Genomic DNA, 24,494 nt, shown 5'->3' with positions numbered 1-24,494 from the left:
GTGACTCATGGGGCAGGCGGGCACAAAGCGTCGTCAAATCCAGTGTGCGCTGACGTATTTGATTACGTTGTATTTTCGATGATTTACACGCTACTTGTAAAATTTTGCGCGAAAGCCCCGCCCCACTCGCTCCGTTAAGTGGGTTTTACGCCTTAGTTCAATGAAAACAAATACGTTTGTTTAACAAAGTTTAGTGTGCACTATTTGTGTCGGATCTTAACAGCCTACCTCCACCGTGCGCCACTGGACTCGATAATATATCGGCAGAAAAAATCTTTTTTATTGTATTTTTAGTATTTATTATATTTCTTACTTGTTACTGAATAACTCTGAGTGTGGAACTTTATATCGGTCAACAATCCTGTGAAGTAAACAATATTATAAACGTTAAATTAAACCACTATAAAATTACAGTTATTATAACAACTATAGATTCTGCGATAGGTGATAATTTATGCTTATTGAAAGAATAATGAATATATTAAAACTGGTTACTTAGTAATTCTAAAATATTTTAATTATTAGGCTGATAAAAAAGTAGTTAAAATATAAATTATGTATTATTTAAAAAGTTGATAATATGTATATATTATGTTTCGTTAATATTGATAAGACGGATAAAAACCAGAAAGATATTTTAAATACTAAAATTAAATAATTATGTTTCGAGTCATTTTCGCTTCCTCAATAATAAAAAATGATTTTTTTATGTATGTAGGTAATTATTATGTTGTAAATTATTTCATTTCATAGGTATTTTTGATAAATTTTACAAAATACTTGTTAAAAACAATATAGGCATGTTTTTTCTATAAACTAATTAGCATCTAGTATATTATACCAGTACGGCCGAATAAAAAAAAATAAGAAATCCTGATGTCATCTACGTATCAAATTTAGTAGTAGTTATACTTGAAAATACATCATTACGTGATGCACTAAGTGGGATTCGAACCTTTCGCTATCTGGATGAGTACTGTTATACTCCAAACTACCGATTCGTCTATAACTCATCCGGATTAATCATAACAATTAGGATGTGTTTTCAGATGCTTCAAATTCAATGAAAGGTGAACCAACTTATAATAAATCGAGGTAATAGTTATAGTCATAACAGCAAACATGCCGAAAGCAGTCTTGTGTATAGAATAAATGCGCAGGTGCTACTATCGTCTACAAAATCCACTAAAGCCTAGTATCATATCGTACATTCTGATGTAGGTACAAGACGTTGATAATGCCAATATTGACCTACGACTTGGAGTGTTTGAATCTCACCACGGTCGATACTCGTGCGTTGGATGTAGGTACCCATTCGAGAGAAAGGTCCTGCGTTGGATATATAGGTCCATACTAGATGGAGAAGAATGGGGTATACGACACAACATATAACCTGTTTCGAGATGAATTTATATCCGAATTCGTTAAATTTTGTATTATTCCATGAGCGGTAATAGACAGTGCCCAGCCGCTGAGGGGCATCTTGGATACCAGATCGAATAATCCGAGGATGATTCGCAGGCCCAGACTCTGTTGGTAGGACATTATCAACAAGGATGCTAAAGCGGCTTTTGCATACACTTGGAGAAAAAACTTCTCCATGATAAGGGCAAATGAAGAAAGTTCTTGGGGGAGGCTAAGATCCGCCCTAGTTCTTAAGCCACTGGTGGTGATGAGTTTTGTTATTAACAAGAGTATAATTATAACACATTATATGGCGTCAGGTGTTTACTAAACTTATTGACGATGCCTTTGCTCTTTTATTTAGTTAACATTAAAAATAGAGCGCCTGTATTGACGTAATTTAAAAATGTCCTCAGTTACGCATATTTAATAATTTACTAGACTACACCTGTGCAATTTTTTTACTGGATATGATTTGGAGACCGTTCTAGGTTAAATACATTTTCATAAATTATACTTTAAAAAATATTATGTATAAAAATTTAATTAACTTACTTATAAACGGGTTTGATATTATCACCCCATGGCCAAGCTCTATTTAACTCCTTCATCTATTAATAAATTAACAATAAATTAAAAAAAAAATTAACAAAATTTAAATTAAATGAAAAATAAATAAATAAAAATAGTGTTATAATAGTAAAATCGTACTTTTCTCAGTTTTTCTATCTTTTCCAACTCTTCCATTGTTGGTTCCGGTTCCGGCTCGGGTTCAGGTTCTGGTTCGGGTTCAACTTCCGGTTCGGGTTCGGGTTCTTGGTCATATTCTGAAACTTGAGATTCCTCTTCTATCACTTCTTCTAGCTCAGATATTGGTTCCCTTGCCGAATACTCGTCATCTGTTATATATTCTGAAACCATGTTCAATAAAAATGAGACATTATTTAGATTAGATTTTTAAGATTTTTTTTAATATAAAAAAGACAATTCATTGATATTAATCCTTTCTATGCCGCAATTAGTTAATTGACAGTAATTAACATAAGAATTGATGTAATTAGGGCGTCCAAAGACGCTTTGGGCACTTAACTGGTTAATATCATTGTTCTTGGGTTCAAAATCAAGGATCATACATCTGTTTCAAGCTAAACCTATCGCCAGTCCTCATATCTAGTCTATGTATCAAGCATTAGCACCGATACAATCCACTTAAATCCTTGGACGTACACCTCTGACCATCTGACTTTCACAGTTACATGTAAATTGTACGTAAACATTTCGCCGTGGCACAGTTCGCCGTGAGGTTTCTTATCGGAAAGAGATGACCGTATACTATACGGTCTCCAATTTTATTAGATTCTATATGAACATTAATTTAATTTTCATAGCTGATTTTGGCTAAATTCATGAATTCAAGAATGAAAACCTAACCTAACCTAACGAAACAAATAATTCAGTATATCGGGTATTTTCAAAATTTGTTTGCTACTGGCTTCCTGTAAAGTGTAAATAGGCAAGAGCCGTGTTTTATTTAGACATGAATTTTATGTCAGTACTATACGACCCAAAGTGGTTGGACGGTCTTTAATATACGGCCATATATTTCCGATCAACATTTCATGGTGAAGTGTGATACGGCGAACTGCATACATACAAATTTCGGGACACGCAATGTGACGTCTACTGATTTTCTCGACCTGTCAAATAGCATCATAAAATGACAATATCGTGTCTCGCTTACTTTTGAGAATGAAATTTGCGAGACAGTCATCACTTTTACTTGTAAACAGTAGTTATTATCGCGATAGTTTAAAATACACACTATTAATGAAAGTAAATCCATGCTTGAAACCTTTGAATGCAATATGGTATATTTTTGTAGAAAATGATTAGTTTCCGGACACCGACTTTCACACCATTTATCTTACTTATGCCAAGCAGTTATTCATGCGCTGCACGTGTTCGGCCCACGGGAGTTATTCAATCGACTATCTAAGACTGACAACTTATCGGTAAATGAAATGACAAAAAAATCTCACCATTAGTTAGGTCTTCTTCGGTTACTTCTTCTTGATGTTCAGTCTGAAAAAATGTTTTCATATTATTTTTAGGAATAAACGACATAGGATAATAATTATCTTTTAATTTAACATACATAACTTGAAAACACCTCAGATATACCAACCACTAGAAAAAAATCACATTTAAAAAAATACGACTACCGACAGGATATGAACCCGTATATCCACTGGTATCGCGCAAATATGATTTAACAAATTAAGCTACGGGCCTTCTACTTAATTGCGATAATTTTAACTAGTAGGTCTTAAATGAAATGCTTATAAAATTGCGCTATTTTTCCCCGTCGGGTGTCGTATTTTTTTCAAATATGATTTTTTCCAGTGGGTATATAATATCTGAGGTGTTTTCAAGTTATGTATGTTCATTATATATAGAATGTTGCATTCTAAAATCTTGTGAATTATTGGCTGAATAAAAAAAATGGTTTCCGCTTATTATTATTTTTTTTTTTTAATAAAACACATACAAAGCCCTAACGCAGGGTTTCCCAAACTATGTTCCACGGAACACCAGTGTTCTGCCGAACCTGAATATGTGTTCCGCGACAATTTGGAAAAGTTTTATACACTGCAACACATTTAAAAATCCAATAATTTGTATTGTTTTCCTGCCTTGCATGAATGTTTGAATGAATTAAATTTTAAAGTAGACGAAGAAGTTTTCAAAGTATTTCACCTACATAACTTTTCAAAACTTTACAAAACAAATCTTTTGCAATATTTTACGAAAACTAGTAAGGACGATTCCTGGGTTCGGAATCCATTTTCTTTGACAGGTCAACCAGTAGGCTTAAGCGCTAGTGACTATGAAAATCTAATTGATTTAATTAGTGACTCTGATTTGAAACAAACGTATAAAGATCAACCTTTAAATGATTTCTGGGCGAGTTTGTCAGAAGAGTTACCCAATTTTTCAAAACGAACTATTATTGTTTTATTCCGTTTTCTACAACCTATTTATGCGAAGCGTGATTTTCTTTTTATGCTGCAACGAAGTCAAAGTGCAGAAACAGGCTCGACGCCACACCAGATATTAGAATGCAACTTACCAATATTGTATCTGATATCAAGAAAATATGCAATTCAAGGATTTAAAATCATCAAAGTCATTAAGTGCTTTATTTATTCATATTTTTATGTTTATATTATATTATAATTCTATAGCTAAAATAATTACTAAATAAACAATGTCTTTTAATAACTTTTTTTTTTTAAATTTTACTAGTAGGAATTACCCAACCTAAAAATAAGCTACTTGTGTTCCGTTAAAATTTCCGGGTTTGCGAAGTGTTCCATTGCACAAAAAATTATGAAACCCTGCCTTAACGCATTAGGAGTCTACCAAGGTTTGGTTACAAAAATTTCACTATTTCGTAAACAGATAAATACAGATGAAGTAAGTTGAAAAATGAACTTTACATACATTGCGATAAGGGTCATTATTGTATATCTGCATCGTCTTCTGTTAAACTTTCCGCTAGTATATTTAGATTTTGTATGTGAGTGAGTATCCTGGTATATCAATGATAAGAAGTCATTCATTATTATAAAGGAACTATTTAAATATTTACAAATGTTCCAATATAAATGATGAGTAAGTACCTACAAACTGTCACCAGATAACGAAATGTCTTGTTAAGTATAAGGTAAATCATTTTACAGTGGCACCATAGGCGATTCGCGCGTGTGTTGAATTGCTTGTGAGAATGCCTGTTTCAATGCTAGCAAACAATACTACTACAACTGCAAGCCGCATTTGCCGTACCCATGGTGCCACTGTAAAACGATTTACCTATATACCAATCGAGAAATCAAATAAGTAAATACATTTCAAATATGCGCGGAATACGCCCAATATTTAAAAAATACGACGTTGAAAAGAATCTACTTCAAATCTTCAGGTAGATAACATACCGTCATTATCTTTTGTCTCTACGACAATATAAAAAGACTCGATGTCATGCATTCACAGGATCATTGCATTAAGTAAAATTACAATTGATTCAGACAAACATAGATCCACAAACAAATAAATAATGTTTAAAAACATTTTGTGAATATCCTTGTTTTTTGTAATCCAGCGCGGATGGAAAACATTTGCAAATGTACGAGTATAGACAAACAAGCAAGTGTCGACATGACAGAACAGATTAATAAATATAATTCAGATAGGGTTTTGGATGTTTGAGTGTCTTACGAATAATGTGTGTCGCAATCTTCAAATACACCAGTACTGAAAAAGCATCACTGCATAAACCGAGATCAGTTGTCAGAACGAAGGACAAGCGTATTCTTAACACATTTTTAAGTGTATCCCATATTATTCTATAGGTACTCGAGATCGGTTGCCTGTTTCTCCACACCCGTCAGGTATTTTAGTTCCCATTATTGTTGAGTTCCCTGGTGGACATGTTTACAGGATTTTTTAATACTCGTTCATCTGGAGAAACGACATGCGGTTTCGTGGAGTGTCGTTTTGTTTAAGCTGCTCAAATTTTACGAGGTGGGCTGTCAAAAAGTATTTCGTTAAATGAACGTAAACGTTAAAGTAACGTTTTAAACAATGTATAATTTATTTGTTTGTGGAAAAGTGTATGTAAGTCCTACATAGCTTGAAACAGCGTCATTTCTTGGTAATTTTGACACGGGCTGCAGAAATACTAACCTCAGAATCTGGTTCTGGTGGCAACATGCGATTAATTCGCTGGCTGACAGCTGCCAGAGAATGTTGCAAAGCTGCTGGCAGCGCACACAACGCAGTCAACTGACGCTGCATCCCTCTTAGCTGATCCTCCATACTCAATTCTGACAATAATATACAGCATTATTATTAAATTTAACTATCCTTCTGATTATTATTTATTACTGTTCTCAATATATAACATGTCGCCATCGTTATTCGGTATACTATGTCCTTGAGGTCTGGAAAGTTATTATGATGTTTATCAAGTAACACGAACTTAGGTCTATATAAAATATTATTGATAAATAAATAACATTTTAAAACGCTAAAGACTATACAAAACAAATCTCTTAGCACAATCACAGATGCCCCATGGTTTGAACGCAATACCACTCTTCAGACTTGAACGTAGAAACCGTTTACGACCACGTCTTAAGACTTTCTAAAACATTCTACACCTCCATGACAGCAGACTTCCCAAACCAGTCGATCAAAGATCTAAACAATAATTACGATCCAGCCATCGCCATCGAATTTTCTAGACCACGACCAATACTCCTCTTAAAGTCTTCTTAGTTTATATTTTTTCCTACAGTAGGAGACAAAAAAGAGGGCATTTGGTAGCCATCTACATAGATATAAAAAATAAAATATTCCGCAGTGCTGACTCAATCAATTCGAAGGAGAAACCACTGTAAGTATATCCCATATTTTTCCTGGCTCTTTTTCTTTTTTTCCCCCTCAGACCCAAGCGCTCTTCGTTAATAGGTATACAAACGCGAATACTACAGGGACAAAAGGTCGTTTGGCCTTGGTGCCTTATACTATACCTACTATCACTCCCCTCCATTTTGTGTGTGAATTTCTCAACTGTCACTTTTATTTTTAGTTTCTGGTTTATCGTCTGCGTTTTAGGATTTGGAGGTGGATAATTGACACACCGGAATTATGATGGAAAACGGCGAGTTTATTTACGTTAATATTATAATCGTTACATTTTTATAATTTAATTTTGCGGAGGACGCAATCGACGTGTCCGCGATTTTGCTGCTTGCAGCGTTCTGAGCGCCATCTTGTGATTTTTTCCAACGAGAGCCGTTGGCGAAAAGAAAGCGACGTTGCAAATCTCCAACGGTTAACAAAATTTACGGCATTGCCGGCTGGGCTCTTTTATTATTATTTATTTTCGTAATCAGCGCTTTATTATTTGTTGGCTTCGATACCGATTCGGGCCTCTTCAGATACACAAAGACATCCCCAAATGGGGACCATACGGGGGTGTCACACTACATATAATTTAAAAATGAAATTAACTGATTCCCATAAGCTACAAATTTGCAAAAATAAAATCTGGCGACATCGCTATAATCACAAACTCAATGATTACAATATGTAAATTATACAAATACATTTCACCGTGAGTTTCAGTACCGGAAAGAGATTGCCAAAATAACTTTAAGATTACAAATAACGCGTTGTTCGTGGAGAATTTCACTGTGAAGGAAGTTGTACGTATGTTACAAAACCAATTAGATGTAACGCTTGTTTACAGACATTTTTATTAAATTCAATAAGAACATATTATTTGATATTGATTGATACCTATAGCATCAAACATCTAATAATAACGGTGTCATTATGATCAGATATTTGATAGGCACAACTTTATATGTACGTAGACCTATTTGCTAACTTACTTTTGAATCGTTCAGAAATTTATGTAAAATGATGATTGTATTTCTAAATAATATTTCCTTTGTATTCCGATAGTTTTAAAAAATGTGTCAGATTTATAATTATATTTCCAGTTTTTTACCAGAAGACGCAGGTTTTTATAAATGAGTAGATTTGTAATAATATTTCTTGAGACTATAAAAATACCTTGATCACCGTCAATTTCTTCGTCTTCTTCAGGGGGTGGCGGAGGTGGAGCTTTCCTTTTTGGAGGTCCCTGAAATTACCATTAATTTTGATTTCTAGTTTGTCAGTATTAGATTTCAATGGTATGATCCGAGATGAGTGTTAGATACAAGTTGTATATAATTACATTTAGAGCTAATGATGAAAAATTATATGTGTCCATATTTATTTAAATGTAAAAATAAATTATAAGATTATTTTTTATTTATTTCTGTGACTTTTGACTTGGATTTCGTGAAGATTAGAAAAACTTTGCGATACAGGTTAAACCTCTTTGGTGATTTAGTAAATTTGTTGTGACATATTATGTTTATAGAATTATTTAGAAAATTTAGCTTGATTATATTAGGGGCTGTCCACATATGACGTCACACAATTTTAGCTATTTTAATCCCCCCATCAAATTTCCTCATGTAACCTTTTACCCCCCCCCCTGTCTATATTACGTCATATTTAAAAAAATATATTTATCCTTAAATCCCGATCCCCAATATTGCGTTTTTCACATTTTCTCTCACCTCCTTATCTTATCTATATACTTTTTAAAGATCTTTCTTATATAATGATATATTATTTGTAAACTTAAAATAAAAATGAATTGTTTACAAAAATAATGTTGATATTAATAATGGTTTTGGAAAATAAAAAAAAGCATGCTTAAAACATCTCAAAATAGTGGCGGGGGTGAAAACCAAACACGGGTATGTATTTAAAATGTTTATTATTAAGGAAAATGAAAAGGATACATACAGAAATACATTCCATTACAATATAAAATACATAGAAATAATTCTATCGTTCAATAGTATTAATACATTTCGGATATTAGCCTAAATTATATCAAAAATTCATACAAAAAATTATAAAATAATATACATTAGTTTCGGTATTTTTTTTGTAAGGGTGCAGGGTAAAATCAGGATCTTTCTGCGTCTTCGTCTTTTTTCTCGCCTATTGTGAATTTGTTGCAGAGAAAGAAAATCAGTACCTCTGGCGAAGGGTTGACGATCTTTTTTTTGTCCATGGCCATCCGAAGGTTTCGCATGATTTTTTTGTGTGGGGCTTCCTGAAAATCAACGAATTTATATATGTATTATTAAAATATTTAAATTTTACCCACACTATTTTTTCTTTAGAACTACCACCCATGACAATGGTTGGTGGTAAACGCAGTCCGATTAGATTATATTGTCTGGGTATGGAGAGAGATAAAACGTACAGTGGGAGTAATAAGACAAAGTAGATACGCATGTAGGTAAGAGGGTGCGTCTACAACGTCTGGTGGTTAGCCCATCGCACATTGCCTCGCATTGCATCCGCTGGCCGTCGTCATGGGCGTTTAATCTTATTTGCATACTAACATAATATAACTTGTTCAGCATAATATATATAGTCATATAATGGTAGAGATAATGATTTCAAAATCATAAATTATCTCACACAGTTTATATACATAAAGAAAAAATAATTAATGGACTGGTGAGCCAAAGATACATTGAGTGTAGATGTAGTTTTCATCATAAATCTTAATCTACTGTCGATTTTTAACGGATAAGTTGATAAATTTTATTTTAAGCATCATACCCAAACATGGTGTATAGGTCGATTGAAAACTAAGCAAGTTGCAAGGTAGTGTGACGAATTCAGTGTTATTAAAAAAATAGCATGATGACGTTTCCGTTGTTCTTGGCATTTACAACTCTCGGATAAGGTAGCTTAAATTTCATGGCCAATTATTTCGTATTCGTTTGTTTATTTATTACATATCGTCACCTCAATACTACCTACAACTAGATAACTGTGATTTGGTTATTGTTGGGAAAATTAAATTTAAACTTTACTTGATTAACATAAATCTAGGCTATAATTATTATTTAAAATACAAATGGAAAATTATGCTATGTCTAATTTGGAACAATTAAATAATGTTCAATTGAATGAAAAAATATTGTAGATATAATATTTTATTTATGTAATGCATTTATGGTTTTAAAGTTAATATTTTCAAACATAAAATTAATACAGTTCACATTAACTTCTGTCTTACGTAATTTTATCATTTCGTAGAGAAGGAAACGTCGAATCATATTAAATAACTATCCCAAGAACAGTGAAAATCAAGTTATCTAGTTGTAGTATTGATGTGACGTTAAAAATATAGAACACAAGACCAATCGAAGTTAATATTCCAAATAACAAAATAATGCTTTAAAAAATCTCTTCTAAAAGCAAAGTTTGTCACTAAGGATTTATACTATATGGATATACAGTCACACCCGTAAGTCCATAACCCAGCTTTTCCATATATATATATTTAACTTCTGCGACTCAAATGAGCAGGATATATATATCGTATGTCAAATACATGAAAATAATCAGCATTGAATACCAAGTCGTTGCTAAGACAGTGGAGCAAAATGGGGTGCGCTGAAGATGCATGGCATTCAGAAACCGAAGTGATATGAGGAGGAACGTTGTAAATGTCAAGGCTCAAGCCATTTGAAAATGAAGAAAATCCGTAACTATATTGATTTTTAAGTAAGTTAATAGTGTGAATAATGGCACTCAAAAATAATTAAAATTAGAGTATTAATAATATCATTAATTCGAAACAATAAATGGTTGCCGTATCATTATCATTATGACCGTGACCTTATTTTTTATTCAGTATGTATCTTAATTTGATATCATTTATTGGCGCTATTACTCGTTTATATCTTATTTTGTAAGGTATGACAAATTGTTAATTATTTCGTATAGGCGAATGCTCAATATTATATAACCTTATTTCTTAGTGATCTTTTCTTGAACAAATAATAAATATTTACAAAGCTTTTACGATGATTTTAAAAAGTACTTTGGCATAAAAAAGCTTGTAGAAATATTCAGGGTATTTAGGCTAGTTCCTTATTGATGTCAGTAAATCTCTGTCAGTCAGTTATATGAATGACATAAATGTGTTTTCAGAGTTTACAAAATGAAAACAGTCAAACGTATTATTGTGTCTGCCAAATTTTAGAGTAAGTCTAGGACACAACATAAACAGCTGCCACGACTATTTATCCATATAGCTACAATCGCATATTTACAATGTAATTATGTTGATAAAATATCACTATAAATTATTAACTAATGAGTTTTTTGTAATACACGAATTTAATATACAACGTATTTGACATCTTCGACCATGTCCGATCCTAATAAGATCATATGGGCCTCCATAGAGTGGAGGTTTTGTATTGACAGATTTTGTTTTTAAGAGAAATAGATGTCAGCCACTTGCTGAACCTATTATATCCATAATCTGACTCATACACTCATACACAAATTGAAAAACAATATGTGTACTTGCCAGACCCAGGATTCGAACCTGGGACCCACGACGCTATATTATGCCGACGCTCAATTCGTATCATCGTGGGGTTGATATCTTATATCCGTTAAAATAGTAATTGATCAATTACAACTGTAATGTTTGATGTCACATATCACATTTTCACATTATAACAAATAGAAAAAAATCTTTTTGAAAAAAATACGACACCCAAATTTTTTAATGGTGATATATTTTTCAGAAGTGTTTTCAAATTATGTAATTACGTTATCACCATGTGTTACTTTTGAGAAACTGATAATACTATTGAGTTTATTTTTTCTCTCTTAAATAATAATGTACGCAGTCAGAGAAAATCTGATCTTTAATTCTGAAATTGCTCAAGGGAATTCGTATATTTTTATAACTATTTAAATGTGTGTTATTTAATTTAAACTTCTTACTAGAAATTGTAATTTATTATGTTTATATAATGTGTCATTTAATTGACACATGCATTACGCCCTTCAATTAATATTTCTTTAGAATACAGTATACGCATTGTGAATTACCTCGTCTCCTGTTTTTTCTTCAATTATCGGAGGAGTACTGGTGTCAAGCATGACGGGATGCCAGCATTTCCGCTGGGCAAGTTCCGCTTGTGGAAGCCCCCTGGGGGGTTTCAGATCTAACTTGGTTACATCACACACCAATTCTTCTTCTTCTTCTTCCTCTTGAAGTTTCTCCGCAGCTTCCTGATCCTCTAAACTGCGAAAGAAATTGTTTTTATTTTTATTAAATATTGTTTTTCATTTTATTTAATTTTACTATTTTGTGGATTTATTCATTCTAGTTGATTTAAAACGAGCTTTTCATAAATAAAGTCAAAAAATTGACCTATATACAATTACTTCTTTTAATAGTTTACATACATTGGTTGGCACCATTTCGTTAATTTTCGTAGCATACAAATATTTTCAAATGAAATTCAGAATAATTTTATAAAATTACATGACTCGTAACCTAATAGCAGTCTAGAAATAAATTAGGCGCACAGAGTAGAGATACATATATAAATAAGTAGAGCTAACTTTGTGACTGCGACGCTGAGGCGATTTCCTGAAGAGTTAATCATGTCGTGGGCCTTTTCCAGGGTCAGATGTTCAGTGTCTATCCCGTTTATCTTCACCAGCACGTCTCCAAGTCGAATTCCAGCTTTGTCGGCGCGACCTCCTTCTTCCACCTGAAATGTGTCAAAGAAACATTACATTTAGTGATAGGTACGTAATATATCAAAGGTGACCCAAAAATATGATATAACCGTCAATTACCCTTAAACATCACAGACAATAAATAAACCAATAATTATTTATAAATAGGTACGTTTTGAAGCCAAAATTACTCCGTAAAGTTTGCCAAGGTTTAGAAAAAGTGATCTTTATTAATACATATTTGTGAAATGAAAACTGTTTTTAAATAAATATAAAAATATGGCAACGAAAGCCAAGATAGAGTTTTTTTTTATAAATATTTTAAAAAAGTCGTTTATGCTTACATACTTTTTTAATACAAAATAGATCATTTTTATGTCTTTTACTTTTGGTGCTATAATTATATTTTTCTTCTTTCCTATATATAAATAATACATAATCTGTTTAGTCATTTCAATATATTAAACATATTATTAGTACGCAGAAGTATGTATGTTTTTCTATATTTGCGGTATATTAGTATATGAACATAAAAGGTGTACCTACACTAAGTAATATTGACAATACGATAAATTAATATTATTTATGTCTCATATAGTAAGTACTATTTACATTTAGAACCATGAATTTCACATTTTTTTTTTTTTTTTTGTGATTTTACCGAGGCTTTGACTGCGACTCGCTGTCATATCGCCTCTTCTCTTTTAGAAGGGGATCCGTCGATCAGGTCCTTACTCCTATTCTGTTAAATAACTTTACAATTTTGCCTAGCTCTTCCGTCTTACCCACCGCCAGGACACCCTTCAATTCGTCGACATTCTCATAGATATCTGCAATTCGCAGCTGTACTCTGTGAATTTCATATTTGGGGCATTGCAGTGCTATATGTACAATGTCCTCTAAAAGAATTTCACATTATTTGTTTACACGTGAGTTAAAAAAATTCTGTCTTGTATACCTAGTTGCTGAAATTTTTTTAAGGTCAAATAAATTTAATTTTGATGCGATTCTGACATTTTTCTAATCGTTATTCAGAACAATAAACGTTTTATTGCTAAAACATATAACAATAATAAAAAAAATACTATCGGTTTGGCATGTTATATGAATCTATTTTAATCAATATTCATTGACTTGGAAAATATCCAAAGTCAACCATAATGATTGAATTCATGAACAAATTATTTGAGATAAGAAAACACGTGTTAACCCATGCTAAACTCATATTAAATCACATGTTTCAGCCTACCTGTATAATAGGTGACGTTTTGTATTATCAACGTGAGAGAAACAGTTATTCGCTGCTAAGTGGATGCTTTTCTCCAAATACAAAATATTATATAAAATTTATCAAATAAAAAACTTTTTATTGAAATGAATATTTTAAACGTCAAACACAATAATTAATCTTCCCTAGCCATTTACAATAGTTCCGAAACACATATTATTTTTGTGGAGTAGACGACACATACATTTTATTTTAATCTAATTTATTGACAATAATATATAATTAATAATTGATCATTCGTAGGTAATAGAATAAAAAAAATTCTGTGATCTGAAAGCCAAAATATTCTCTTACGTACTAAATGAGTTTGAAGGAATCTTTTCAAAATTAATAAAAACACGTTTTTTTTTATTAATAATCGTTTTGAAATTTCGTATGCCTAATTAAATATCGTATAATATATAATATTACATACTCACCGCTTTTAAAAATTAAGTTTTTATAACTTTTTAAAATAATATTTTATAATTATTATGTACACTAAGTAAATATGTTTTACATTCGATATGTAATTATTAGCACATTAGTTATGAATATTGGTTAATTAAACTAAAAAAAAAAAAACTTTTTAACACAATTGAATTATTGAATTGGAGACATTGAAGTATTTTGTTGGATGTAAATATTTACCAACTATTTAGGATAGTAGGGCGAATAAATAACAACACCTGCTCGTTTTCCTTGCTGGGAAGGGAACAATGTAGTAATTCCCAATCGATACTGGCAAAAGAGTCAACAACTTGACTGACTTCCTCCCGGATAAGTTGGCGAGGCGATCATCTACATTGGTTACGTCAACTTTACCCAGATATTTGGGAAAATGCCAAACGCGATCGACGTCCATTCGTCGAATCGACATTCGGACGGATTGAGCACGAAAAAAATCATATTTCTAATCAGAATTTAAAGTTGGCTAATGAGATTTATTGTTTATTTCAATCGATTTTCAAGAGACTGTGTTGCATGACGGAATAAGAAAAAATATTATGGCATCTCATATTTAAAAATACTGGGTGAAGCTTGGGTGATTTTACGTGGGGGTCCAATATGTCTGGCTACGTCACCTCACTTCACGGCATTCTTTCACCTTTTTTTATTGTTCTTTTACTTTGAAAACGTAATCTTAAAGTAATGCATATTTGTCTGTGTCATCCACGCTGTCAACTCTCAATTCATGGTGGAAATTCACTATATTAAATTAAACAAAACAAAAAGTATCTATTTGTGACGCTAGATTTCAAAATCAGCCAAGTCCATAATAGATGAATAGGAGAAAAACAGCTTTTTGTTTTCTCAAATAGACAGTAACAAAGGGTGAAAGTTTATATTATTTCGAGTATAGAATATTTAAAATTAATAAATTCCACATTTTGATAGTGCAGAAATGTTAGAAAGCAGTAGTTCTTCAGCAAATCACAAAAATGTCAAAAATACCTAAAGGTGGACTTGGCTGATTTTGAAATGTAGCGACACATTTATATTACTTGACAATCTCTTTTTATACCAGTGGTGCACTCACTATCCACGGTTCATAAACTCTAAAATATAAGAAATATATGAAAAAAACTAGTAGGAAATCCTAATAATTACCTGTGATTTTTATCGTAACTTCAAAATATTAAATTTCATAACTCTCTTCCAACATCATCCGATGAGATCTATAAGCATGACCCCCACATCCTGAAGCGGGCCCCAAGGCTATGATCTTGCTTGGGCCCCCTACCTATCGCCAAAGTTAAAGGCGGTGTGACGCTCTACAGTAGCGTTTTAAAAGTGGCGTTCACGGTAAAATTAAGGGTATCTAGTGTATTTTTAATATTTATTATCAAAAAATGACACAGTTAAAAATTATTACATCACACAACTACACATTTTGAAATATATGACCATTATTAAAGAAAAATAGGCGACTTTTTTTACTATTAGAGCAAATTTGTGATGTGTGTTAATTTCACTTATTTGGTCGACTCGCCACGCCGGGCTCTCCGTGAGCCCGGGCCCCCAGACTAGACCCCTGTCTGGGGGGGGGGCATTATGGTGGCCATATCTATAAGTACAACCAAGAAGTTGATTCGCTTGCAGAAAATAACCATTAATGAATTTCCTTTATAAAACTTAACAGGTCTCAACAGAAAAATCGTTTGAATAATACTAACCTCAGTGATATACTTAGATTAGTATTCACAAACATTGGACCGAATCTCAACATGCTTACTGCCACTCTACAGCGTCAGCAATCTCACTAATGCTGACATGTTTTCCAAGTTTAAAATATCTACCCAATTTTAAGTAGAGACTGAGCGTACCTATTTATTTATTTAAAAATAATAATATAATATCTAGACTCGGTAGAAAATAGTACCTATATATTATAACTACCTCGGCACTTGCACCCTGTGTCTGTCACAGGGTGCAGTCAGTGGCGAGGGGAGGAGGTTGTTAATATTCGACATAAATAGAGCACACTATACTTTGTCAGTCATACTTATTTGTTTTCATTGAACTAAGAAAAACAATTTGCAGATGGTACGGGCAAATTTTTTAAATTCAATTAAACCCTGCCTTACCAAACCATAATAGTTTAGGTATGTTATGGACGATCCGATAAAAATAGTGCACACTTTTTCAATCATACTTATTTGTTTTCGTTGATTTAAAAATACGTATTGCAGATGGCATCCATTAGTCTGCCAAACCAAACTATAGTCGAAAAAAATATTCTTCTATCTATAAAATAATATCTAAAATTATATATGGTTTAATTGCATAATTTTAGGTATTTTACAGATAAATGAATATTTTTTTTACTATTATCTACTGTGGCTTGGATTAGGTAAGGTCTAATTATCGGATTTTAAAAACTTACTAACACCATCTACATTCTACACACTGTAGGCTTAGTTTAATGAAAACCAGTACGTTTGAATGAACATATTGATAAAAATCAGTTACAAATGAAGATACCCGGTCCTATTCAATATTACATTGTACTCACTATTCGTAACTATTCATTGCATTATTTCTGACTAATCATACTAGATGGTAGGTATGATTAGGTGATTGAACGATTATGATACGATTAGTTCTTTTGTACATAGGCAGCTACCAGGTATCAATTTATTGTTGACTCTGCTCGATTGGCTAATTACAATGCGAATAAAAGATAATTACATAGGTAGGTACTCGTATCAATATTGTATCAACAATACTGATATACGAGGGTCCATATACGGTAGGTGTTATTGACTATTATATATATGCAGTGACGTCCCTAGACAAAATGCCGCCCCTAGGCAGTGCCAAAATGCCGCCACATTTTTTATACAGTACTTTTTATCATCCTTTTATGACTCAAATATCTAAGAAATGTGTTGTATGGATACATTACTAACAAGATATAAGTATACAATTAAATCTAATTTAAATGCTATCTCTGCGTCAATAGACAATATTGCGAGTCTACGGTTTCAGATACTTAGGTACATTTAAAAATACACCTCACAACTTCCAAACTCTCGAGTAACTGGTAAACATATTTGGATAAATTTTAAATTAGCTATGCACGTATCCTTGCTGTTCACCAAGAACGTGACGTCCAAGGACAACGAAAGTAAACTAGACATCGCAAACAAAAAAATAGTCCTGTTAAACCTTTTATAGTAGGTAATTAATATATAATTATTTTGTTTCCAACCAGTAAGCTGAATTTTTAAATGGAAAGATATTTCCGTTATTACTAAGTTTAGGTAGCTATCTATATATACCCAATGATTCTACTCGATTTGCCGCCCTTTGGATAACTGCCGCCCCCAAGCGACGCTCTATCTACCTACCCCCACGGGACGTCACTGTATATATGTATATTAGTCTAATGGATTTAAGTTTTGTACTATTCCATTACTCAAATAAAATAGTACAAAACTTAAATCCAGTAGAATTTAAATTCAAATTCCATCAAGTACCTTCGGTCGATAGTATATAGGATATAAATATAAGATTAATAGAATTCTAAATGTACAAGAATATGATAATTGCATAGCGTTATGTATAATCATATGACGTATTTGCCAATAATTATACTATAATATGTATTGTGTGTGCAATATTATGATGTTGCTTAATTTCAGCTTCATTAATGGCGTCAGGATTGCTCCAAATTTTATATATGACGTTCTTGTACCTACTGGACAAAAAAACTAACTAACACCATCTGTAAATTGTAGTCTTAGTTCGATGAAAACAAACACGTATGACTGATAAATTTTAGTGTGCATTATTTATGTATGATCTTAACAGCTTACCTCCACTGTTTGCCACTGCTGGAACGCTGCCTAATTGATAATCATTTATAGAATGCAGTGGCGCACCCAGGATTTAATATTGGGGGGGGGCCAAGGAGGAGAATGTAAAACAGCCTAATTTCTCGTTGTCTATTGCACTCGGTGTACCTACACCATGGTCCCCACATCCTGAAACGGGCCCTCATGCTAGGCTTGGCGGTCCCCCTACCTACCGCTAAGATTAAAGGCAGTGTGAAACACTACATTAACGTTTTTCAAATTGTGTTTTAGTTCAAATTAAGGGTACTTATACATAAGAATTATTGGCGATTTTCAATACATCCACTTTAATAATGGAGCTGTCGAGTATCGACACATAATAATCAAAAAATATATTGCACAATTATATTATAAGTAATTGAAAATGTTCATGGCCAAGAAGTATATTAGCGCCGCAGGCGACTTTTTTTAGTATTAAAGCTAATTTATTATGTGTGTTTATCTGGTCAACCCGACACGCCGGGCCCCCCACAGCCTGGGCCCCCAGGCTAGAGCCTTGTCAGCCCTCCTCAGCCATGACCTACACCACTCCGGAATTCGGGTGGACACCGAGAATTTTTTGACAGTTCCATTAGGAATTGGGTTTCTAAAAAAACCTGACATTAGTGTTTCGAAATTTTTGTGTTTTTATTTGTCTAAGCCCAAATGCTTATTGACTTTCAATTTCAATGGTTAAAATCATTCTGATAATTTTCATGTTTGGGGGGTGTCAGGGCCCTTTGCCCCCCCCCTGGGTGCGCCACTGTAACCACCTCACTTCAGTGTGAAAAAGCAAACAATCGTACTTAGCTTCCATAGAAATGCAAAGTTTTTTTTTAAAATGCCTGTTTTTAAAGGTCTGGATTAGATGAAATATTGGTCTAGTACAGGTTTTAGCACTGCTGTAATGTTTTCGAAACTATAGATTCCCTGTGTAAATAAAACAGTGCGTAGATATAATGTTAGGATTTCTTGTCTTTGCGAGGGTAACAAATCCTTTAAATGAGCCTAACATTGACGGAGCACCATCCATACAAATTCCTCCATGATATTTTAGATTTTAGACGCGTGCGATCGATTCGGCAACATCGAAATCACATTAGATCTTTCATCGGCTTTCATAATTTCACGAAGGACTTTTTCGGTTTTCGCTATTTCGCGGATTTTTCTGCTTTTATCATTATTTTCGCGGTGCACATGCAACAAGCCAGCGGTGCACCGGTTTAGAACCACTGGTCAAGAGCCACAATATTTATGCTGAATTCCACCGAAAAAATGTTTTTTTTTTAATTTACACCACCACCGACTGTGGTGGGCATGGCCCCCACATCATGAATGTTTGGCGGGCCCCCTTACCTATCACCAGGGTTTAAGGGAATGTGATGTTCTACAGTAGTGTTTCCAAATGGTATTCCGTGGATTTATCTATATTGTTAAATAATTCCCTTGAATTCTTGATTTGTCGGACCTCATATCATATTATCGATCGTTATCATACTATAGACCACTGGTCACGACCCCCTCTTGTGGTAGCCAAGTTGCATTCGACCTATCGATATTGGATAAATAAACATTTTTATTTTTCTAGAAACACTAAAAATAATTGTTATATAAAATGATACACGTGAATTATTATCATGTAGTTACGTATATCATATTATTTTCATCATACTTCATATTTTTTATGTTAATTTTGATGAAGTAGTATCTATAGCGCCACATGTGATTTTTTTTTTATAATATAACAAATTTCTGGTGTGTGTTTATCTCACAATTAGACGAGCCGCCACGCAGGGCCCTCTTAAGCCCGGGCCCCCAGGCTATAGCCCTGTCAGCCCATGGTGGTGGGTGTAGTCGTACTTTTCGCCGAATTTTTATCGTCGATTTTGGGTTTTTTAATAGTGAAGTTCCAAAATATTAATTGAAAATGGAAAAAAAAGTATTATTGCATTTAACTTATAGGTGCACAAACCTACCCAACAGAACACAGCCTAATTTCTCGTTTATCGGACTTTTGTCTATTGCACTCGGTGTACACCACTCCGGAATTCGGATGGACACCGAGAATTTTTTGACATTTCCATTAGAGATTGAGTTTCTAAAACAACCCGACATTAGTGTTTCGAAATTTTTGTGTTAGAAATTAAAATCTAAGAAATTTTTCTAGAGGGTGCTGGAGAATTTCAAATATTTTTTTTGCCGTGTTTTTATTTGTCTAATCTATTGGCTTTCAATTTCAATGTTTTTGGGGGGGGCCAAGGCCCCTTGGCCCCCCCCCCCTGGGTGCGCTACTGATAGAATGTACATCTATACTTTTTTATATCAGGATATGTGTATGTTATTTGGTATTGAAAATATCTGTCAGGGTTAGGAGAGTCTATAATGATAACTATATCTACTGTCGAAAGGAAAAAGGGCGTAACTCTCAGATTTTGTCAAAATAGGTTTTATGCATAATAACATTGTACATGACTCAATACACTTTGTGTCCAAAGGATGTAAGCTGCAAATGCCGATTTATTATCTAAATTTAGCTAGGTAGCAATTAAAAATAAATAAGGAAGTTGCATGGGAAAAACGACTTAACCATCATTTTTTTAAATTAACAAAATAATTGATATCAGATTAGGAATATAAAAACCAAATTATTAGTTATCATGCACTTCAAGGTAAGTTGGTTGTCTGGTGGTTCTTTGTCCGGTACAAATCTTGCAATCGATTTTTAACTAACTTTCCGACTAGCTAGACATTTGAAACTTTTAGAATATATCGGAACACGATGCCAATGCATTCTTTTGATACTTTTAGCTATCTTTATGCAGAATTGAATTGATTTTCAGTTAATTCCGTTTTCTATGAAAAGTTATTTCGACACCATTATTGGTTGCTAGGGGTCTTAATTATTAATGCTATTAATATATAGTGCGTTGCTATGGAAATCAATATGACATGTCAAGTACAATTTTTTTGATCGTTTAAACTAGTCAAGTGAAGTTTATATGGGTGAACAGAATTTAAAAACGTTGTATATAAAAAGTTCTTTTTATCTTGTAATTATTGTATTTTAACTTTGATCTAAAACCATAACAAAAACGTTTTTGTGCTTTTTGTGGATTACGCCCCTTTTCCTTTCCAAAGTCGATATCATTCTGAAAGGTCTCTGTCTAAATATACATTGAACTTTACTTCGGTTAAATTCTATCAAAGTCAATAGATACCTACACTTCATTAAATGCAAGCGCTCAGACGATACCGTACAGTAAGATCACACGGCTTCAAGTTTATTTTCTCATTCAGTGATACATTTTAGTCGTGGCGTAGCAGTAAATATTTCTACGTCATATATTAATTAAAAATACATAGAAAATATAATAAACTCTTATTAATATTTGAAGCATACATATAAGCAGCCTCATACGTTATTTCTATTATAACATTTGAAATTATTTTGCAAAAGCATGAAAGTTGATAAACTCTAAAAATTAATATCAAAAATAAAACACACATGTTTAGTACTAATTGTACTTGTTTACTATTATTATGAACCGGTATCGTCCACTTCAGAGGGACATTCTAAAGACTGTAACAATAATACAGATATTAAAAATACTAACCAATTTTTAAAAAAGACAAAAAATATTTAATGAAAAAATTAATAATAATTAACATTATATAATTTAGAAAAACACTAACTGAGAGAGTATATCACAACCAATAGAAAAAACTTTTTTGAAAAAAGTAAGCCAACCGGTCGGGAATCGAACCGGCATCTCCAACGGGTAAACGCCCCAAACTCGTCGCATTCAGCCATTATACTACGGAAGACATACTAATGACGACAAATATTTAAGCTATTGGCTATTAAATACCTACCACTCAGCGCTCTTCGAAATCATGTTTTTCTAAATTATATAATGTTCAATAATCAGAATGATATATTCTTAAATCTTGTGAATTATTCGTTTGAATAAAAGAAATAGTTAATTAAATAAACTTCTAATTAATCCACTATTCATCCTACCTCTGATACAATAATTGTAGTGCCTGTACACGTACATGGATTTACTGGCAGCAATAGTGCGTATTTAAAACTATCGCGACACGAACTGTTTATACGTAAAAGTGCTGACTGTCTCTCCAATCTCATTCTTCAAGAGTAAGCGAGACGCGATGTTGTCATTTTATGTTACTATTGTAACATGTTGTGAAAATCGGTTAACATCAAAATGAGTATAGTTCGTTTTTTTTGCTGGCAGGTTTGCCACTATCGTTCTACTGCGCAGTCCTACTGTCTGAAAATTCTGTATGAAAATTCAGAAGCTTCCAAACTTTTTTGATTCATGCATGCAAGCTTGCAACTGCAGGATAATACATGTTTACCCATATTATTTATTTATTTTATTTATTTATTTGAAAAAGACACGTTGAGTACATAACAAATTATTAATTCAGGACGTTCACAACACGAAAAGAAATAAAATTTAAAAAAAACCACAATGATTCAAAAAGTACAAATTAAACAATGAAATAGAATTTGAAAAACAGAATATATAATGGATCGCCAAAAATATCTACATCTCTAGGGAGTGCATTGACCAACCGCACAGCCCTCGCTATTGGTGCCTGGTGAGCCTGACATGAGGAAACAGCTTTCACACAAAATAGGGCATGGCTGCGACCACGCATGTAATTGACGGGTGCGTAAAAATTTAAATTTTCTAGAATATCGGGATTGAAAATGATACCACGTGAGAGCAGGGAAAAATGCTTTAAGAGCAAAAGTGACATACGAGCTTCAAGATAATGAAAGGCGAGCATGCCTTGAAGAAAATTAGTCGGAAAAGACTCGTTTGAGAAGGTGTCAAAAGGAAAATAATTATAAACTTTAAAATAGAGATGACGAAGAATTTTTTTCTGAACACGCTCTAAAACAAGCTTATAGGAAACTTCATAAGGACTCCAGATGATGGAGCCATACTCAAGAATACTCCGTACTAACGACACATGGAGTGTACGCAAAACAGTTGGATTCTTGAATGACTTGGCTTGTCTCATGACGAATCCTAGAAGCTTGCTCGCACGCAATGCCGTAGAAGTGATACTTAGTGATTATTATTTTCTTGTTATGGCCGCGATAATACTTACTGTCAATAATTGTAAATCCATGCACTTGTAAACGGGGTATTAAGCTTAGCGATAGATAGGGCGGCCCGCTTTAGGTTGTGGGGGCCATGAATGTGATACTTACTATAATTTGCATGCAACTCACTAATGATAACGACATACGTATTCGATAAATATTCAAAACTCACTGTTGATTTAAACTGAGTGATATTTTAGTGAAAATTGATATTATTAACGTGCACGTAAAAATATATGTGGGAATATTATCACATAAACTTAATTAGTATCAGTATATTAAAAATGACCGCCGCGGACAATTGAGCACAGTAAAATAGCTTAATTACATTCGAAATCTTTTTTTCACCATTTCTGCACCTATTTCATTCATGGTTGTTACATTATCCAACAGGGCTATTCTAACTTATCACTTAAATCCAAAATCAATAAATAAAGTGATAAATATGCTACGTCGTATGCAGGGAGGTAATTAACCCAGGAAGCTAACCGTAGTGATATTTTTGTCAAATGTCACTGAGTACCAACTGCATTATTTTTTTTAACACAATTCCAAATCAAGTAAGAATTTTTTGTAGATAACCGATTTGTATACGGAATAATTTCCTCGTGTGATATCCGTATTATTATCAATAAGAATAACGGAAACGTGTTACCATGTTGGCGAGTTATAAAAGCCCAGCTGGTAACGTATAAAAAGAAGAAAAAAAACATTGGTGTAACTCATTCAATTGGCTGTAAACTCAAATTAAATAAAATTCCAAAGAAAACACTCAAATTTTTATTAATAAATTTTATTTGTTTAACAACAATGTGGTTAGTGCTGCACAATAAATTATTGTTTTGTAATATTGTTATTTCTTTTTCTTTTGACCATGTCCGATCCTAATAGAATCATATGGGTCTCCACAGAGTGGAGGTTTGTATTAACAGATTTTATTTTTACGAAAAATGGATGTCAGCCACTTGCTCAACCTATTAGGACTATACTCTGACTCATGCACATATTGAAAAACAATATGTGAACTTGCCAGCCCCAGGATTTGAACCTGGGACCCTCGACACTATAGACCGGCGCTTAATCCACGTGGTCATCGTGGGTGTACAATATTGTTATAATAGTTAAATAATAACAT

The 24,494-nt window shown here is 33.0% G+C and overlaps 1 protein-coding gene across 1 annotated transcript in view; it reads right to left on the bottom strand.

Moving 5' to 3' along the window:
• LOC147064490 (uncharacterized) overlaps positions 1–24,494 on the bottom strand; it is a 43,861-nt gene that overhangs the window by 950 nt on the left and 18,417 nt on the right. Inside the window, exons 2-10 of the mRNA XM_085957666.1 lie at positions 12,493–12,644; positions 11,974–12,169; positions 9,011–9,154; positions 8,050–8,119; positions 6,151–6,290; positions 3,444–3,486; positions 2,116–2,315; positions 1,960–2,015; positions 314–361 (exon numbers count right to left, since the gene is read on the bottom strand). Of these exons, the coding sequence (XP_085813792.1) occupies positions 314–361; positions 1,960–2,015; positions 2,116–2,315; positions 3,444–3,486; positions 6,151–6,290; positions 8,050–8,119; positions 9,011–9,154; positions 11,974–12,169; positions 12,493–12,644 (1,049 nt within the window). The remainder of the gene's footprint in view (positions 1–313; positions 362–1,959; positions 2,016–2,115; positions 2,316–3,443; positions 3,487–6,150; positions 6,291–8,049; positions 8,120–9,010; positions 9,155–11,973; positions 12,170–12,492; positions 12,645–24,494) is intronic.

The sequence above is a fragment of the Rhyacophila brunnea genome, unplaced genomic scaffold (assembly GCF_057557595.1).
Source record: "Rhyacophila brunnea isolate RB1 unplaced genomic scaffold, BYU_Rbru_1.0 scaffold_7, whole genome shotgun sequence".
Lineage (NCBI taxonomy): Eukaryota > Metazoa > Arthropoda > Insecta > Trichoptera > Rhyacophilidae > Rhyacophila > Rhyacophila brunnea.
This window is presented reverse-complemented; position numbering and strand designations above follow the sequence as displayed.